Here is a 19,505-nt window from a genome sequence, read left to right on the forward strand (position 1 = left end):
GAAAATTATTATATTTTTTTAATTGTTTAAATTTTTGCAGCAACAAGGTAGCTTTTTTATTTCTTTTTACAACGGTATCAGGAAAAAATGCACCATAAAACGTATTGTGCAATTTTTCCCGAGTACGCAGATACCTCATATGTGGTGGAAATCAATTGTTTGGGCGCATGGCGGGGCTCAGAAGACAAGGAACGCCATTTGACTTTTCAAACGCACAGACGCAGTGCACTGATCGGCTGCTACAGGAGGCACGGTCGGATGAGATACAAAAAGCGCTGGGGATATGGAAAAAAAAAAAGTCACGCCAAAAATTGAGCAGGGATGCTGATCCGCGCTCAGCGGGACTCACGGACAGATGCGATACTTTTTTTTTCGCATCCCCGACGCTTTTTGTATCGCATCAGTCCGTGCGTCCCGCCGAGCGCTGATCAGGGATGCACATAACGGATCGGCATCCCTGCTCAATTTTTGGCGGGACTTGTTTTTCCGTATCCCCGATGCTTTTTGTCACGCCAAAAATTGAGCAGGGATGCCGATCCGTTATGTGCATCCCTGATCAGCGCTCGGCGGGACGCACGGACTGATGCGATACAAAAAGTGACGGGGATACGGGAAAAGAAAAGTTCCGCCAAAAACTGACCACGGATGCAGATACGTTATCTGCATCCCTGATCAGTGTTCGGCGGGACGCACGGACGCATGAGGTGTAAAAATGGACAGGGGATAGAGGAAAAAAAAGAAAAAAAAAAAAGTTATACTCACAGTACCCAGAGGATTAGCAGGAGGAACAGCTTTACAGGAGCAGCAGGCAGGAAGTTGGACAGCTCAGCAGAAGACCCAGGAAGAAGGACCCAGCGATAGAGGCAGATGTGATCGGGCCATTGAAGAGCTCGGAGGACCCCTCAGGTGAAGACAGGTAAGGGGACGTCGGGGGGACAGCAGAGGGGGAGGGGAGAGCAGAGGGTGAGAGCAGAGGAGGAGGGAGATACCGGAGAAGCTGCAGAATAGAGATCACGGGGGAGGCCTGCAGATTGGGATGTCGGGGGGCAGATCGGGATGTCGGGGGGGCAGATCGGGATGTCGGGGGGCAGATCGGGATCTTGGGGGGCAGATCGGGATGTCGGGGGGAAGATCGCAGGGGGCACGGGCAGGGGCCATTACGGGAGTGCGCAGAAGCAATCACAGGAGCGCGCAGGGGCTGCAAGGTGAGCACAATACTCACCGCTCCTGCTCCTGCTCCCCGTGACAGCAGCGGCAGCAGCAGCGGTGGCGTGGTACCACTAGTACCAGCCAGTGCTGCACGCTGCAGACATGTTGGGGGAGGATCCCCAGACCAGTACAGGCCTAGGGAGGGCGGCCACCAGCAAATCAAACCGCCCCACTGCACACTGATTGGAGCGATTGCTCGTCATAGCACGATCGCTCCAATCAGTGCTGCAGGGGCTGGGGGCGGCATGTTTGAGATCCACCTATGATCTGCTGTACCTGCTACGGCATCTCATAGCCGGATCTCACAGTATCGCACTATTTCCGGCATTATTTTTACCAAAATCAGTGCGAAAGATGTGGTTGGCGGTTCAGATTTGAACAGCCAATCACATTGATCGTCGATGGGGGGTGGAGATGCCACCCCCCCTGGGGTGAAGCAAAGGTCCCCTGCTGTAAGAAACAGCAGGGGACATCATTTGAAAGCCGTTGCTATGGCCACGGCAATCAAATGAACTTTAGGCAGTAAAATTACGTCCCTGGTCATTAAGTCACGTTAAAATAGGACGTAATTTTACTGCCTGCGGTCGTGAAGGAGTTAAGCTGCATGGACAATTCATTATTGAACCATGACTAGGTTTTATTTTGAGGGTAGGTCTTATATTTAAGCCTTGCTGAAAACTCTTTCTAGGCCTCATTTTCGGGGGAGGTCTTATTTTTGGGGAAACACGGCAGTAAATTGGTGTCACAATGCATCTTGAATAGAGGTATTTTTTAACTGTTACTAAGAAGAAATGTTTTCTGGAAAAAGGTTTTGATCAGGGTATGGGTATAGAAGGGTAAAGCAGTCTATATCTATCTATTTTATTTTATTATTTTTTTTTTTTCAAATTAGGCCAGAGTTTTTGACTACTTACCTTTTTAACAGAAAGCATTTATGTTCAGGCTGAAATCATCTTGCCATGTCAACTTTGAATTGTATATCTCCTCATATGGTTTCAGTTTGGGGTGCCCTAAAACTGCATTAACCATTTAAAATACTAATTTAGAATAATATTATCTTAGAATATTTTATTTTGTATATATAGTTGAGCTGAGCAAAAAGATTTGTGGGATCCGGTCAGGCAACCACAATGGTAACCTGAGTTCTTGAGACCAGAGTTTTGTGCACCTCTTCCTACCTACTGGTGTCCCAAGCTCCTCTTGACAGCATTATGTTGGTGTGATACATAGATGATTTTGCATCTGGCAAACAAATCTGAAGATGCATTAGTGAAGCCGGTAAATAGGAGGAGATATGAAGGACTATGGTTTTGTGAACCTGGACTGAAAATTGAACTCTAAAGAAGAGGACAACCACGTCTTCTCCACATTTCACCTAAACTGGATGTATTTTTCCATAAATGAAAGAAAAAAGTGCCTTGTATTTGTCGATTTTTACTCTAAGCCCATTTTGGAAACAAATCTCAGTTTATCTTGTTTTGTAATGTAGCCTGTTCTCGACAGAGATCAAATTTGCATTGTAGCATGAATAGATGAGATGCAATTTAGCTCCTTAATTACAAAATGTAATAATGGAAAAAACTTTGGCACTTCTCACATTCATGTGTGATACATACTGAGCTGACCCTAACACAGCAGGATGTACGTGGTGCTAAACTTCAGCCAGTCTCTGGAAACACTAACAAAAGAGGCAGATACATGGAAGTGACACTCATTAACTGTAAAAATGTAGACGTTTTTTGATAAATATTAAAACAATTCAAGGGAGATTATAGACGATGGCCGTTTTGTGTTCAAACTACAGTTTAACGAAGTCCATCCTCCTTGTAGAGGGACCTGTTGAAGTGTAGTTTGAACATGAAGTGGTCATCGTCTATGTGCTTTCTAAATCTCCCTTGAATTATTTTAATATTTTGCAATAAAATATCTATATTTTAACAGATGGTGAGTGCTACTTCCATTTATCTGCTTCTTTAGCTCCTAAAAATAAATTAGGTAATACAGCAATCCCAATTGATAGGTATAGTTAAGAGCATTAAAATAAATCCTTTATTAATTTTTCTAAAAGAGGAATCCACTCCCTCAAAAAAATTCTCAATTCACAAAGCCTTCACCATGTGTAATCCGTGCGTGCCCGTTTCATGCCGCTTCCACCATGATATTCTAAAAGCGGCATGAAACGGGCACGCACGGATTACACATGGTGAAGGCTTTGTGAATTGAGAATTTTTTTGAGGGAGTGGATTCCTCTTTTAGAAAAATTAATAAAGGATTTATTTTAATGCTCTCCTAAAAATAAAGAAAAATAGAGAAGTACTGTTCAGTATTTCAGTGCCTACTCCATATTACTCAACAGTTTGCTAGTGACTCAATCCCTTGAATTCTTACTGTCCAAGAATCAAAGAGTCTTAACAACTGGCAATGAGAGTACCCTTTTTTTACATAATAGGATGCACTTTTTTTCCAAAAAATTGGGGTTAAATGGGGGTGCATCCTATAATCCGGATATGGCTTACCGGAGCTACAATGGTGGAGCAGGGTAAGAGGAGGCAGGGTCAGTGATACTGAGGGCTTGGAGGAGGGGGTGTCAATGCAGTGAAGTGGCTCAGGAGGGTCACAGGACGGAGGGTGACATTGATCTGAGAGCGGGCTGTGTTTTCCATTGAATCACCCGCGATTGAGGCAATGGACTTCAAGAAAATAACTGCAGAGGCGGCGTGTGCGCAGGCGGACGCGATGGACTTCAAGAAAATGGGTGCAGAGTCCTATTTGCACACATGTCGCCTCCATGGCCATTTTCTTGAGGTCAATCTCATTAACCGCGGGCAACTCAATGGAGAATGCAGTCCGCCAACAGATCAATGGTGCCTGCCGCCGCAACACCCCTGAGCCCACAGTATCACAGACCCTCCATCCACTGACCCTGCTGAGCCGTGACACAACCTCCTCCGAGCCCGCAGATTCCCCAACTCTGCCTCCTGTGACCTTCCGGAGCTGCACCGCCTCTCCCCCCTAGTGAGATATTTTTAAGATGCACTAGGATTATAAGATGGACCCTCATATTAACATTTAATTTTTTTTTCCTATTTTACTCCTCTAAATTTGGGGTACATCTTATAATCTGGTGCGTCTTATAAAACGGAAAATATGGTAAATATGAACAAATATAGTGCTGTGATAATGTAGAGGCTTATACAGTACATGGTCTCACATTGAAAGAAATGTTCTCATCTCAGACATATCAATAGGATATGTCATAATAAGTATCTTATATATGTGGGTCCCACTTATGACATTCACTCTTATCTTGAAGACCTCTTATTGTGCACTTGTGAATATCATACCTCTGTCACTTCAATGGAAGTGATAAAAATGGCAGACTAGATGGAGTACCCACATAAAATAGACATTTTTGGTATATCCCATGGAAAATGTCTGATATGGAAATTCCTGTATCATTTGGCAGATGAAATTTGCAAAGAAAGGTCTTAACAATTCTTCATCTGTGTAAATTATATAAAATTGCCTTAGAACTGAAACTGGAGCAAGTCACTGGCTAATCATTAAAATCATATTTTCTACTGTGTAGTATAACAGTCTCTTATTCCTCTGATATCAGGCGTTTATGCAGCTATGTTCCAACTTCAGAGCCTTGTATTGTAAAATCTTTCTCAACGGATTAGGGTCAAAGAGGTTTTTTGCTTTCCTCAAGAGACTTCACAGTTGGTTTAGAGGCTGTAAAGGTGCGGTCAAAAAGGTGAATAATTGCTGCACCCAGGGGATTAGAGTTAAGGCCCCGTCACACTAAGCAACATCGCTGCTAACGAACTTTTGTGACGTAGCAGTGATGTTGATAGTGATGTTGCTGTGTGTGACATCCAGCAACAACCTGGCCCCTGCTGTGAGGTCGTTGGTTGTGACAGCGAGACAGCAACAACTAAATGTGCAGGCAGCAGAAGCCGGCTTCTGCGGACACTGGTAACCACGGTAAACATCGGGTAACCAAGAAGCCCTGTCCTTGGTTACCCGATATTTACCTTCGTTACCAGCCTCCTCCGCTCTCACAGTCAGTGCCGGCTCCTGCTCCTTGCACGTGTAGCAGAGTACACATCGGTAATTAACCCCATGTGTACTGTAGCTAGGAGAGCAAGGATCCAGCGCTAAGCATTGTGCGCTGCTCCCTGCTCTGTGCACATGTAGCTGCAGCACACATCGGGTAATTAACCCGATGTGTGCTGTAACTAGGAGAGCAGGGAGCCAGCGCTAAGCGGTGTGCGCTGCTCCCTGCTCTCTGCACGTGTAGCTGCGTGCGCTGGTAACCAAGGTAAATATCGGGTTGGTTACCCGATATTTACCTTAGTTACCAAGCGCAGCATCTTCCACGCGGCGCTGCTGGCTGGGGGCTGGGACACTGGTTGCTGGTGAGCTCACCAGCAACTCGTGTAGCCACGCTCCAGCGATCCCTGCCAAGTCAGGTTGCTGGTGGGATCGCTGGAGCGTCGCAGTGTGACCTCTCACCAGCAACCTCCTAGCAACTTACCAGCGATCCCTATCAGGTTGGATCGTTGTTGGGATCGCTGGTAAGTTGTTTAGTGTGACTGGGCCTTTAGTGTAAACTCCAGAAGCTGTGCTGCACTGGATAATCTAAGATGCACACAGATATATTGTATCTATAATCTACAAGATCAATATAGTAACCTTTTTTGACCAATATCACTAGGACTAGAGATGAGTGACCCTGAGGTTTGGTTTTTGAACCGAACACCAAATTTAAAAATCAAGGTTTGGGTCCAAGGATCAGATGCTGTACATGGGAGCAAAACTCGTGCGAGCAATGCTGTGCTCGGGTATGCTTGGTGCTCATCCCTGTACGAGCCGCTTGCAGTGTTTGAACTGCACACACTGGAGGGTAACAACAGCGTGCTCGGATGTAGTGTGAAAAAAAAAGTTTGAAAAAGCCCACCCACCCTCTCCCGGAAGTATTCTGCTCATGGCTGGCTGTATGTGGGCGAAGACTTAAACTGCCAATCAATGACTTGATCCGCGGTTTGGGTCAATCTCGAGCCTGTGGAGCTAGGTTCGTTTGCTGCCGGCGAACCAAACCTCCAAAGGTTCGCTCATCTTTAACTAGGACTGATTACTCTAATATGGAAAAGTTGTGGAACTTCCAATTTTACTAACATATTAGGCAGAGAAATCCACCATAAATCTGCAGGAATATCTAAATTATGTGTGTATTTTAAAAAAAGATTTTCTATGCATTTTTCCCTTTTACCTGACTGTAGGCCTCTTTAAATCAATACTACAGTATGTTCAGTCTATGGCCTAATTTCTAAGTGCATCACCCCAGTAAGCAATATCTATTTTACTGTTTGAGGCAAGGCTAGGGGCAGAGGTCTAGCTCTGGGAACAGATGGGGCATTGTCTCTGAGACAACTTATATGGAAGGTGTCTACTCCTCGATTCAAGAGCATGCAGAGCGCAGCAGTAGTGTTAAATCACACCCGGCTGCTACACTGTGCACACTGAGCGCTTATTAGGCTTAGCTTCATCAATTCAACTGCTGCCTCTCATAGCAATGCAGTAAAGCTGACTTTGTCACATGCATTGTCATCATAGTTAATTTTAATGGTAGAGTTTAATGGCCAGCAACAAAATCAGCTCAAATTCTTCACCGAAAAGGACATAAATTCAGACAAAAATCAAGAAAACTCACCAGAAAATGCCATTAGGCAACATGGGTAAAATGGCAACAGCAGTCATAGGATGCAACCGGCCCCCTATAATGAAAGTGGAGGTAACACAGGGGCAAAATACCAAAGAGACAACCACTCACAGCCTACCATTTCATGGAGGGGGTGGTTGCTGGTATTAAACATGCACACTAATGAGGTTTGCATAGGGCGCCAGTCACACAGGTACGTGTAATGCATAGTGTCTGGTTTACAGCCTACTGATGGCACCCATACTATTAGATCAGACGGGCTACCCAGCACCATATAAGTGCTTTTGACATTTGACCCATGTTGGCCAATGACTTTTTCTGGTTAGTTTTCTTGATTTTTTGCAGCTCGAATGCTGTAGCAGCCGATGATAATTTGACTGCTGCCTAGCCATTGATTTACATAATAAAGAAAAAAGTGCCCATGAAAGCTATAGTGCTAAGCATAAATAATTACAACCCCTTTGAAAAGTAAGATGGCAATCAATGTGTCACTGAACACAAGAACAATTCCACTTTTTGACCCGAGTTTCATAGAACATTTTTTTAGCTCTACACAAAAGTAAGGTTAATAATATAACTTGCATTACAAAATCTTCGGTTTTACTCAAATTAGTTGATGAAAAAATTAGTCAATCCAACATCAAAAACTAACACATCTAGTATTTTATATGACCTCCATGATTTTTAAGGACAGGGCCAAGTTTCCTAGGCATTGAAAGTAGATGACAAATTGCAACACATTTTCTATTTTTTCACATATTTGAAGACTCATTACCTTACACACTGCTTCCGAAATGCAAGAGATGGTTTCTTTATGAAATGTAGCTACCATACATGAGTATCTCACTACCCCACATAAGGACAATGCCACCACAATTTTTAACTGAGGGCACCACACAGTTAGAAAAATTAGTGTAGAAACATGCATGATGCTTACAATGAGACATGGTGGTGGCAGTGTCTTTATGTGGGGCTTTATGACAGCTGTTGGTGTCGAGGAGCAAAATGCCATTGATGTGATCATGAATTCACTGATGTACCGCTCTATAGAGGAAGAGAAGATGATCGCCTCACTCTTTGCCCTTTGTACACGTTCACTTTTCCAACATGACAATGATCCAAAACACAAATCTAAGGCCACTGTTGCATTTCTGAGGAAGAACAGGGTGAAAGTGATTACATGGCAAAGTATCTCCAGATTTGCACTCAAATTTGCACCCAAAGCAGATTTGTGGAAGTTCAGTCTGGCAGGTTCAGCCGAACTTTAGATAAAGTTCAGTTCTGGACCCGGTCTTGACCCAAACTTCATTTGAAGTCATTGATTGGCAGTTCAACTCCGTACCCAAATGCAGCCAGCAAAAACAGAAAACTTCCAGGGGAGGAAGGGCAGGTTTTTTCTATTTTTCTCTTTTGTTAGTGTACACTACATCCAATAACGCTGATTTTACAATGACTGCAAGCTGTTCAAACACTACAAGTGGCTCACACTGGGCCAAGCACTACGGTACCTGAGCACAATGATGCTCACTCGAGTGGTTTGCATATGGAGAGCTGTGTGGGTACAACTACCAAACTTAAAGTTGTGGTTCGCTCATCTCTAACTATGGAGAATTCTGAAGAGAAAAGTTGTCTTCATTCTCTATCATTCTTGAAAGATGGAAAAGGATAAGGGCATGTGCGCACGTTGCTTTCTGTACTTTGCAGAAATAAATGCATCCTCTGGCAGAATTTCTCAATGTCAAATTTGGTTTTGACCACAAAAACGCTTAAAAAACGCATTAGTTTTGAGTACGTTTTCATTGTGTTTTAAGTGCGTTTTGATTGCTTTTCACATCTGTTTTTCTTCCTTTTTGGTAGTTGTGTTTACAATGCATTGTCATGATAGAATAAAGCTTCCAAAAATGAAAATAAATAAATTAAAAAAAATTACATCTACTGATGTCATTTCATGCTACTAAACATTCATTACATTCTGTTGAATAGGTAGAATCTCTTAGAAAATGTCTTTGCAAAATGGAACTGTACGTTAGTTGAGGATGTGATGTAATCAGGGAAGCCCTTGAGCTCACTACCAGCCAAAAACGGATGCGTTTATGTTGACAAATGTACATGCAGATCGCATTAAAAATGCAAGTAAAACGCAATGATTTGAATTTAGGATGTGGTTTGATAATTCTCGTTGACTTCAATGTTAGCAAAACACTCAAAAGAATTGACATACAGTTAGGTCCAGAAATATTTGGACAGTGACACAAGTTTTGTTATTTTAGCTGTTTACAAAAACATGTTCAGAAATACAATTATATATATAATATGGGCTGAAAGTGCACACTCCCAGCTGCAATATGAGAGTTTTCACATCCAAATGGGAGAAAGGGTTTAGGAATCATAGCTCTGTAATGCATAGCCTCCTCTTTTTCAAGGGACCAAAAGTAATTGGACAAGGGACTCTAAGGGCTGCAATTAACTCTGAAGGCGTCTCCCTCATTAACTTGTAATCAATGAAGTAGTTAAAAGGTCTGGGGTTGATTACAGGTGTGTGGTTTTGCATTTGGAAGCTGTTGCTGTGACCAGACAACATGCGGTCTAAGGAACTCTCAATTGCGGTGAAGCAGAACATCCTGAGGCTGAAAAAAAAGAAAAAATCCATCAGAGAGATAGCAGACATGCTTGGAGTAGCAAAATCAACAGTCGGGTACATTCTGAGAAAAAAGGAATTGACTGGTGAGCTTGGGAATTCAAAAAGGCCTGGGCGTCCACGGATGACAACAGTGGTGGATGATCGCCGCATACTTTCTTTGGTGAAGAAGAACCCGTTCACAACATCAACTGAAGTCCAGAACACTCTCAGTGAAGTAGGTGTATCTGTCTCTAAGTCAACAGTAAAGAGAAGACTCTATGAAAGTAAATACAAAGGGTTCACATCTAGATGCAAACCATTCATCAATTCCAAAAATAGACAGGCCAGAGTTAAATTTGCTGAAAAACACCTCATGAAGCCAGCTCAGTTCTGGAAAAGTATTCTATGGACAGATGAGACAAAGATCAACCTGTACCAGAATGATGGGAAGAAAAAAGTTTGGAGAAGAAAGGGAACGGCACATGATCCAAAGCAAACACCACATCCTCTGTAAAACATGGTGGAGGCAACGTGATGGCATGGGCATGCATGGCTTTCAATGGCACTGGGTCACTTGTGTTTATTGATGACATAACAGCAGACAAGAGTAGCCGGATGAATTCTGAAGTGTACCGGGATATATTTTAAGCCCAGATTCAGCCAAATGCCGCAAAGTTGATCGGACGGCGCTTCATAGTACAGATGGACAATGACCCCAAGCATACAGCCAAAGCTACCCAGGAGTTCATGAGTGCAAAAAAGTGGAACATTCTGCAATGGCCAAGTCAATCACCAGATCTTAACCCAATTGAGCATGCATTTCACTTGCTCAAATCCAGACTTAAGACGGAAAGACCCACAAACAAGCAAGACCTGGAGGCTGCGGCTGTAAAGGCCTGGCAAAGCATTAAGAAGGAGGAAACCCAGCGTTTGGTGATGTCCATGGGTTCCAGACTTAAGGCAGTGATTGCCTCCAAAGGATTCGCAACAAAATATTGAAAATAAAAATATTTTGTTTGGGTTTGGTTTATTTGTCCAATTACTTTTGACCTCCTAAAATGTGGAGTGTTTGTAAAGAAATGTGTACAATTCCTACAATTTCTATCAGATATTTTTGTTCAAACCTTCAAATTAAACGTTACAATCTGCACTTGAATTCTGTTGTAGAGATTTCATTTCAAATCCAATGTGGTGGCATGCAGAGCCCAACTCGCGAAAATTGTGTCACTGTCCAAATATTTCTGGACCTAACTGTATTGCTTTTTCAAACGCAGAGATTTTGACAAAATTTTGTCACAAAAAATGCAGCTTTTTTTAACGCATAGTGCGCACAAAATATGCCTATTTCCCATAGACTTTTCTTGAAAAATAAAACGCATGCATTTTGGCATTAAAACGCTGCCATTCAAAACGCTGCGGAAAAAACCTAACGTCACGTGCGCTCACAGCCTAAATGTTGCAACATGTCGCCAACTTGTTCATTCTATACCTTGGTACTGTCCTTAAAAATCATGGAAGTCATATAGAATACTAGATGTAGTAGTTTTAAATGTTGGGTGCATTTATTTTTGTTAATAAACAGTAGAGAAGTAGCACTTTTTTAAAATTTGACTTTATTTAAACATCATTATAAATCAGAATGCTTGGGAGTTAGGGGTACTTTGCACACTATGACATCGCAAGCCGATGGCAGCAATGCCGAGCGCGATAGTCCCCGCCAACGTCGCACATGTGATAGCTGCCGTAGCGAACATTATCACTATGGCAGCTTCACATGGACTTACCTGCCCTGCGACGTCGCTCTGGCCGACGACCTGCCTCCTTCCTAAGGGGGCGGGTCGTGCGGCGTCACAGCGACGTCACACGGCAGGCGGCCAATAGAAGCGGAGGGGCGGAGATGAGCGGGACGTAAACATCCCGCCCACCTCCTTCCTTCCGCATAGCTGGCATGAGCCACGGTGACACAGGTACGCTGATGTTTCTCGCTCGTGCGGCTTCTCATACACTGATGTGTGCTGCCGCAGGAACGAGGAACAACTTCGTACCGTCGCTGCAGCGAAATTATGAAAATGTCGGACACTACATCGATGATACGATTACGACGCTTTTGCGCTCGTTATTCGTATCAAAAAGGATTTACACACTCCAATATCGACAGCGACACCGGATGTGTGTCACTTTCGATTTGACCCCACTGACATCGCAGCTGCGATGTCGTACTGTGCAAAGTACCCCTTAGTGTGTGAATGATGACTGTTTCTTGTGTACAAACACTTCTATGGTTAACAATTTTCCTAATTGTCCTTGTGTTCGTTGAGAGTTTCATTCAAATCGTACTTTTTTAATTTGGTGTACACATTTATTTTTGGTTCTGTATGTTCACACATTCTGGGTCAAAAATGATTTTAAACACGGTTTAAATGCATACTTTTTCCATATTATCACAAAATTGAAGTAGACCATCAACACAGCTTAAGGCCGTATTCACATGATGCAGTCAAACTGCAGTGTTTGCAACAATGTTATAAAATCTGCAAAAAACATGGTGATTTTACCGTGATTTCTGAAAATTAAAGCAAAAAATGCAGAACTATAGCAGTATGTGAACAAAGCCCTAAGGTGTGTTGTTCATAGGATGCAATTACACTTTTTTTAATAGCTAAAAATGAAATTTATTTGTTTCTTGTCCAATGGGAATGTTCACAAAATGGGTTTATGTTGCCTTAATTTTCTGAGGTTTTCTAAAGTAGTAAATGGGAGCGTCTGCGTTTGTACACAAGCATTACCCAGATTGGGGGCCCCTCAGAAGTGTTTCATATCCCTTTTCCCCATCAGGCTGAACCTCTGACTTCCCGTCTGGTGATGGGTGAGAATGGTGGAAAGTTTTGATAAAAAAGGTTTACAGAATATTGAATAGAGAAAAGTTAGAAGACATTTAGAGGTGTAAAATTAGGAAAAAGTAGGCAGATGAGTACAAAGTGTCACAAAGTAAAATAAGGCAATCAAAAAGGTTTTTTTGGAGTTCTAAAGGGACTTGAAAAATAACAACCAATATATATTTTATTTAATGTGCATATTTGAAAGCAGCATTTTGCCACTGATTAGCCTGATAGAATACTTTTGTGTATTTATAGCTGGGTCCAAACCATTTGAAAATAAAACAAAGCCAGTTATGGGGACTCCAGGCCCAAAACTCAATGGTAAGTATAATATATTTTTCATAGTTTTTGAATTAAAAAGTCAAAATTTTGAAATAAAAAAAAATAACAAAGTTTTGCTTTGTTTACATTTTTATATATGTATTTTTTCATTGTTCTATTTCTATTAACTGTATATCTCTCTGATGATCCCCTTTAAGAAATCAACCATCCTCGTCATTTCAATTCCCTAAATCATTTGTGCAGCAGTGAATCAAGCACACTGTGAAATGTAAAAATCATTTACCGACAAGACCTCTTGTTAATTGGTCACAAAATGGTTAATTCCATGCTTAGAATTCTAAAAGAAAAGATTCTTCCAATTGCAAACATAATAATTATGAGTCATTCAGTTATAAAAAGCTCGTCAAAGAAAAGAATACATTTGTACAGAATTGTATCATAGTAGTAATATTGTTTGATTTCTTTTTGCATTTTGTTTATTACTAAAAGTATTAGATAAATTTAGTTTACTATGAATGTTAGTTGTTGTGTACTAAAATATATGCAGCCATGATATATAGAGTAGTACATTATCTGGTCAATTCGATGCTAGTAATGGAGGAAAAATATGTGAAGAAGTCTCAACTTCAATATCATCCTAAGGGCGGCTTTGCACACTACGACATCGCAGGTGCGATGTCGGTGGGGTCAAATTGAAAGTGACGCACATCCGGCATCGCATGCGATATCGTAGTGTGTAAAGCCTTGATGATACGATTAACGAGCGCAAAATCATCATAATCGTATCATCGGTGCAGCGTCGGCGTAATCCATAATTACGCTGACGCGACGGTCCGATGTTGTTCCTCGCTCCTGCGGCAGCACATATCGCTGTGTGTGAAGCCGCAGGAGCGAGGAACATCTCCTACCGGCATCACCGCGGCTTCCGTAGGATATGCGGAAGGAAGGAGGTGGGCAGGATGTTTACATCCTGCTCATCTCCGCCCCTCCGCCGCTATTGGCCGCCTGCCGTGTGACGTCGCTATGACGCCGCACGACCCGCCCCCTTAGGAAGGAGAAGGGTCACCGGCCAGAGCAACGGTCGCAGGGCGGGTGAGTGCGTGTGAAGCTGGCGTAGTGATAATTTTCGCTACGCCAGCTATCACACGATATCGTACCTGCGACGGGGGCGGGCACTATCGCGTGCGACATCGCAGCATCGGCCTGCGATGTCGCAATGTGCAAAGTCCGCCTAAGAAGTATAGTCTCGAGTTTGCAATAAAGTATGAAAAGTGGACAGTGGAAGATTGGAAATAGGTGATCTGGAGTGATGAGACGAAAGTCAATAGACTAAGCTATGATGGGTGCAAGTAGGTCTGGAAGAAACAAGGTACAAGTAGGTCTTAAAAAAACAAGTGAAAAAAGGGAAAACGGATTGAGAAATTGAAGGAACTGTGGTGGAATTTTGGTGGAAGAAGCCTGATGATATGGGGCTGTTTCACAGCCAAAGGGGTTGGATACTTGACCAGGATCAATGCTGGTGTCAGTGCTGAGCACTATGTGAGTATCCTACAAGATGAGTTCCTTTGTACACTCAAATACTATGGGTATGAAAAGGACGACTTAGTTTTCTGGCCAGACAACAACCAGAAGCATACGTTGAGATTATTGAAGAAATGGTTCAATGACAATGAAGTAGAAGTTCTAGATTGGCCACTACAGTCCCAAGAACTCAATCAAATCATGCACTTAAAGGTAAGGTTGAAGAAAACGCTTTATACAGTACATACCCTAGTGAGTCAAGCAATACGCACCCACATTGGGAACATGTAAAAGAGGCTTGGGATCAAATTTCGATTGAGTTATACTTGAATCCGATAGAGAATGCCCGGAAGGATTAAAGCCTAAGGGGGATTTACAAAATTAAAAAAAACAAAACAATATAGATTTTTAGGAGCAAAACAGTAACAATGCAATGAGAAGACAAGAATCTGCCAAACTAATCATTTGATAAATAATTGCAAATCAAATTTATGTATGAGATAGCCAAGATGATTGTCTATAAAATGAAGGTCATCTCACGCTTTAGGCTGTAAATGATAGTGAGATATGAGGCTTGAAAGTCTAAAGTTTAAAACATTGTTACCCTTTTGCTCATCAATGTATGTTACCTAATAATTTGAGTTGTCTGTTAGAAAAACAAAAGGGCCATGGTAGAAAATCCTTAAAAATAACAAACTAAACATTACTTATGCTTTGATTCCATTGCCATTGCAGCGCCATATTTGCAACGTTCCCATAAATTCTTGCATTACACGGTTAAAGCAGTGATATCACATCTATAACACATGACTACTGTAGCTTATCACTTTCTACCTCAGCAGAAATACTGAAGTCAGATGTGGTCATGTGTTTTAGATATTATTTTGCCACGTCAGCTCCGTCAGAAAAAAGCTCCAGGGAACAGAGTAAATACGGCTCTGCAACCTCATAGCCATCACAAATTAGGTAATTCTTAGTTTGCTAATTTTAATCATTTCCTACTACCCTATCTCTTCCTTAACCCCTTCACCCCAGGTGTTTCTCCATTTTTCGGGGGAGGGGGCTTGCTCTCCTTCTTCCGAGAGCTGTAACTTTTTTATTTTTCCATCAATTTTGCCATATGAGGGCTTTGTTTTTTGCAAAATGAGTTGTACTTTTAAAGAAAATCGTAATTTTTACCATATATTGTACTGGAAAATGGCAAAAAAATTCTAAGTGTGGAGCAATTGCAAAAAAGTGCAATTGCACAATAGTTTTTGGGGTATTTTATTCATCGTGTTCACTATATGGTAAAACTGATATGTCAGTGTGATGCCTCAGGTCGGTACAAGTTCGTAGACACCAAACGTGTATAGGTTTACTTTTATCTAAGGGGTTAAAAAAAAATCAGAAGTTTGTCCAAAAAAAGTGGTGCACTTTTTGCGTCATTTTCCGTGATCCATAGCGTTCTCTTTTTTAGGGATCTGGTGCTCCATGATAGCCTTTTTTTTGTCTCTCAAGCTGATACCATTTTTGCACAGATACTACTTTTTTATCGCCTGTTATTGCATTGTGACAAAAAAATGTAGTTTTGGCGTTTGGAATTTTTTTTGCCACTACTCTGTTTACCAATCAGATTAATTAATTTTATATTATCATAGATAGGGCATTTCTAAACACGGCAATACTAAATATGCGTATATTTTTTACTTTCTTAACCCTTTAGATTTCAATGAGGTGAATGGGGGTGATTTGAACTTTTATTTATTTTTTTTTTTTTTTACATTTTTTTAAAGATTTTTTTTATTTTACAAGTCCCACAAAGGGGCTATAAGGATCAGCAGTCTGATCGCTGGTTCATTTCTCCTGATTAGAGCAGACTCATTCTGATCAGGAGAAATGCTGGGCTGTTGTTACAGCCTTTGCTTTGTCGGCTGTAAGGCCAGAGTCACATTTGCGAGTGACTTGCCGTGTCTCGCATCGCATTACCTAGCATGGCAGCACACTCTCCTGACAGGAGCGGGTCAGCTGCATGGATTTCTATGCAGCTGAGACACACCTGTCTGGAGAACAGCAGGCCATGCCGGGTGATGCAATGAGAGACTCGCGTGAGTCACACACGAGACACTTGCAAGTGTGACTCCAGCCTAGCAGGAACTACATCATGATAGCATCAGGAGTCATCACATGACCCTGTGCTACCATGACGATCATCAGCTCTCCTTGATCACGTCACGAGACCTCCGATGGGGGCTGGAAAAGGCACATTTTGACAGCATGATTTAAGGGGTTAACAGGCGCGGGTGGATCACGGATCCACCTGCCCCTGCGAGGCACACATATCTGCTGTTCAAATCAGCAGACATGTGCGGAGATCATCACCAGCGCACCACAGCATCCAGTGGTGATCACCCCTTCATGAGTTAGGACATACATTTCAATCTTAATTAATCATCCCAGAATTTCTAAATTTTTCTTGACTAGTGACTTTTTTTTTTCTATTTGTGTAAATAATTATTAAATTATAAAAATAGGTGATATATCAAATATAACAAAATATTCCTCTGTTAGAAATGTTCATTTTTATTTCTGCACATAAAAAAATCAAAATGAAAATTGAATATTGAATGGAAGAATACACATCAGTATTTATTTTTTCTCGAGTTTAGAATGTTTATCACAAATCTTTTAGTCACTACTTTAAAAATAAAAGTGCTTCATTTAGCCTAGTAGAAAAGGATCCATTGCTTTATTATTCTTCTTATGGTAACACTATGTAATAGCAAATCATAAATCTGTTTCCTTTCACACCTTTGTGCTTTCACAGTGTGCTCTTTGCAAACAAAAAAAAATTGAATACTAAAAAAAATCCCACAAAACTCTTTATAGCAAGTGATTGTAGCTACATGAAAGGATTTTCTTTCCTAACGAGAAGTTTTTAAGTATCTTTTTAGGTTTCGCTAAATATGTAAAGATAAATTGGATTGTTCAAAAACACTCATTAATCAACTTAATACATTTGATAAATTGCTGTAACGTATAATAGCTCATTTCTAGAGATCAGTGAATATATTCGGGTTGAAATGAATTGTATGCAAAATTTGCCAAAACGCAGATTTCTTCACTTTATTTATTCACTTCCGCTCGTGTATAGCAAAATGGCAACTGCTGCCTGCAATTTCTCTAACCCATAACGTGGTATCAAAAGGTAAAAAAAAAATATATTGACCTTACTGCTCACTGCTTCAGCCCCTGTGCCCCTCACTGTTATCCATCCTCATTGCATCTTTTGACTGGTTTCATGAGCACGTAAACTCCCGTTGCACGCACGCTCAAGGTAACGGCACATGATATCGTGAAGTCATGATTTTCCATGAGCTCGTGCAGAACCCTTCTGGCTCTCGTCAAAGCTGGATCAGGGATCAAAAGGTGTGACGAGGACTGCATGGGTGAAATTGAGAAGTGGAAGGGCTAGAGAGGTAAGTAATAAATATTAGGTATCAGAATTTTTTTTATATAAATCTCTTATTATTCTCAGGGGTCTAGAAATAACCCAGAGCATAATAAAATATATTAGAATTTAACCCCTTCCTGACATTGAATGTACTGGTACATCCTATGTCGGCTCCCTGACTTTGATGCGGCTCACACCCCGAGACTGCATCTTTCCCTGCATATGCCAGCTGATCTTCTCAGCCGACATGTGCCTCAAACAGGCGCAGGTGGATCGGAGAACAGCCAGCTCCTGTTAACACTAGAAGTCCCAGAAATTTCAAGCTCCCCCCTGAAGTCCCGAAAGAGGGTCAAATGACCCTTAGTCCAAGCTGAATAGAACTAACTAGAAACTAAATAGCTAAACTCAATGGAAAACAACAACCTCTTGTGGTGCGACAGTAATGGCCTTAATTACAGAACAAAAGACGGTGATTATAGGATGTTAGCTAAAATCCTTCAGTTCATTCGACCTGACTGGGTTCCAAAGGTAGAAATGTTAAATGACCCCTCTCTGGGACTTCTAGTGTTACCCAGATAAATCTGACTGTCAATCTCTGGGAGTGGGATTTAAAGTGTACGGGTGGGGAGGGCGTCATTCACAGCTCGAATCAGTGGACCTGTGATTAGAGATGAGCGAACTTGAGGTTTGGTTTTCAAATCAAACACCAACTAACCACAGGATTAACACCAACAAGAACACAGGGCACGGGTTCGGAGTTTGGATGCTGTACGTGTGAACTTAACTTCCTGCAAGCAACGCTGTGCTCAGGTATGCTTGGTGCTCATCCCTGGGGTAAGGCACAAGTCCGACATGCCCCTTGCTATGATTGATACTTCACAGTCAATGCACAATCTCTATTGAGAGCCTGGTGTGGATGGGGGCAGCTATCTCAGCTCTAAATTGTTTGGTTGTTTCTGAAAGAATGGCTTCAGACAGTAATCTATGTGATACATTGTTGGATTCAGAAACTCCTTGCCTTCATTATGTTGCTGTCAGATGAGGTAGCAAAAATCTGCTGACAAATTTTCTTAAAGCAAAATCAATGGCCTGTAAACTTCATTCTATTAAATTATTTCCTCGTTATGTTAGTATGTTTTCCCCATGTTTTTGTGACCTTCCTCCAGTTCTCTTGTTTCCTATCAAACTCCAAAAAACATATTGATAGGGAATTTAGAATGAGAGGCCCAATGGGGAAATTGATGATAATGTCTGTACAGTGGTGCTATACGAGGGGCTGCTGATAAGTATTTGGCTTTGTGATCTTTTTTTGTTTCTATGGTAACGAATGTTACATCGCTTGAAAGCCTTATGTATCTAAAATATGTTTTCAAAATTTTGTGTTCGTTGCTTATGGCAGCAGTGTTTTACGCACGTGCAAAACCAAAATGGCGGAGTCTAATGCAATATTCAAAGCAACTGAGAGCAGAAGAGGGATAAAAGTCTTGCTTCTACAAGGAAAGTCCACAAAGGATATTTATGGTGATATGTTGCAGCAATTGGGGGGGGGGTCAATGCCTTCATATTCCATAGTTAAGTACTGGGTTACCAAATTTAAAACGGGCCACTTCAGCCCCAATGATGAGGAACGTACTGGATGACTGAGAGTGGTTGTTGTTCTGGAGATCGTCAATGCTGTGCACAACCTCATACTGGAGAATCAAAGAATTTAAGCTAAAGCAATAGCAGACGTCATGGGGATTTCCTGTGAATGTGTTTGTGTCCTTATTCACGAACATTTGGACATGAGGAAGTGATCTGCAAAGTGGGTCCCCAAATGTTTGACAACAGGTCAGA

The 19,505-nt window shown here is 41.7% G+C and overlaps 1 protein-coding gene across 7 annotated transcripts in view; it reads left to right on the top strand.

The window, feature by feature from the left end:
- Positions 1-19,505, top strand: part of CSMD3 (CUB and Sushi multiple domains 3) — a 2,007,504-nt gene that overhangs the window by 1,965,652 nt on the left and 22,347 nt on the right. For all 7 annotated transcript variants that reach the window (XM_075352941.1, XM_075352934.1, XM_075352935.1 and 4 more), the window contains one exon: positions 12,689-12,754. In XM_075352941.1, the coding sequence (XP_075209056.1) occupies positions 12,689-12,754 (66 nt within the window). The remainder of the gene's footprint in view (positions 1-12,688; positions 12,755-19,505) is intronic.

Source organism: Anomaloglossus baeobatrachus, chromosome 6, assembly GCF_048569485.1.
Source record: "Anomaloglossus baeobatrachus isolate aAnoBae1 chromosome 6, aAnoBae1.hap1, whole genome shotgun sequence".
NCBI classification, from domain to species: domain Eukaryota; kingdom Metazoa; phylum Chordata; class Amphibia; order Anura; family Aromobatidae; genus Anomaloglossus; species Anomaloglossus baeobatrachus.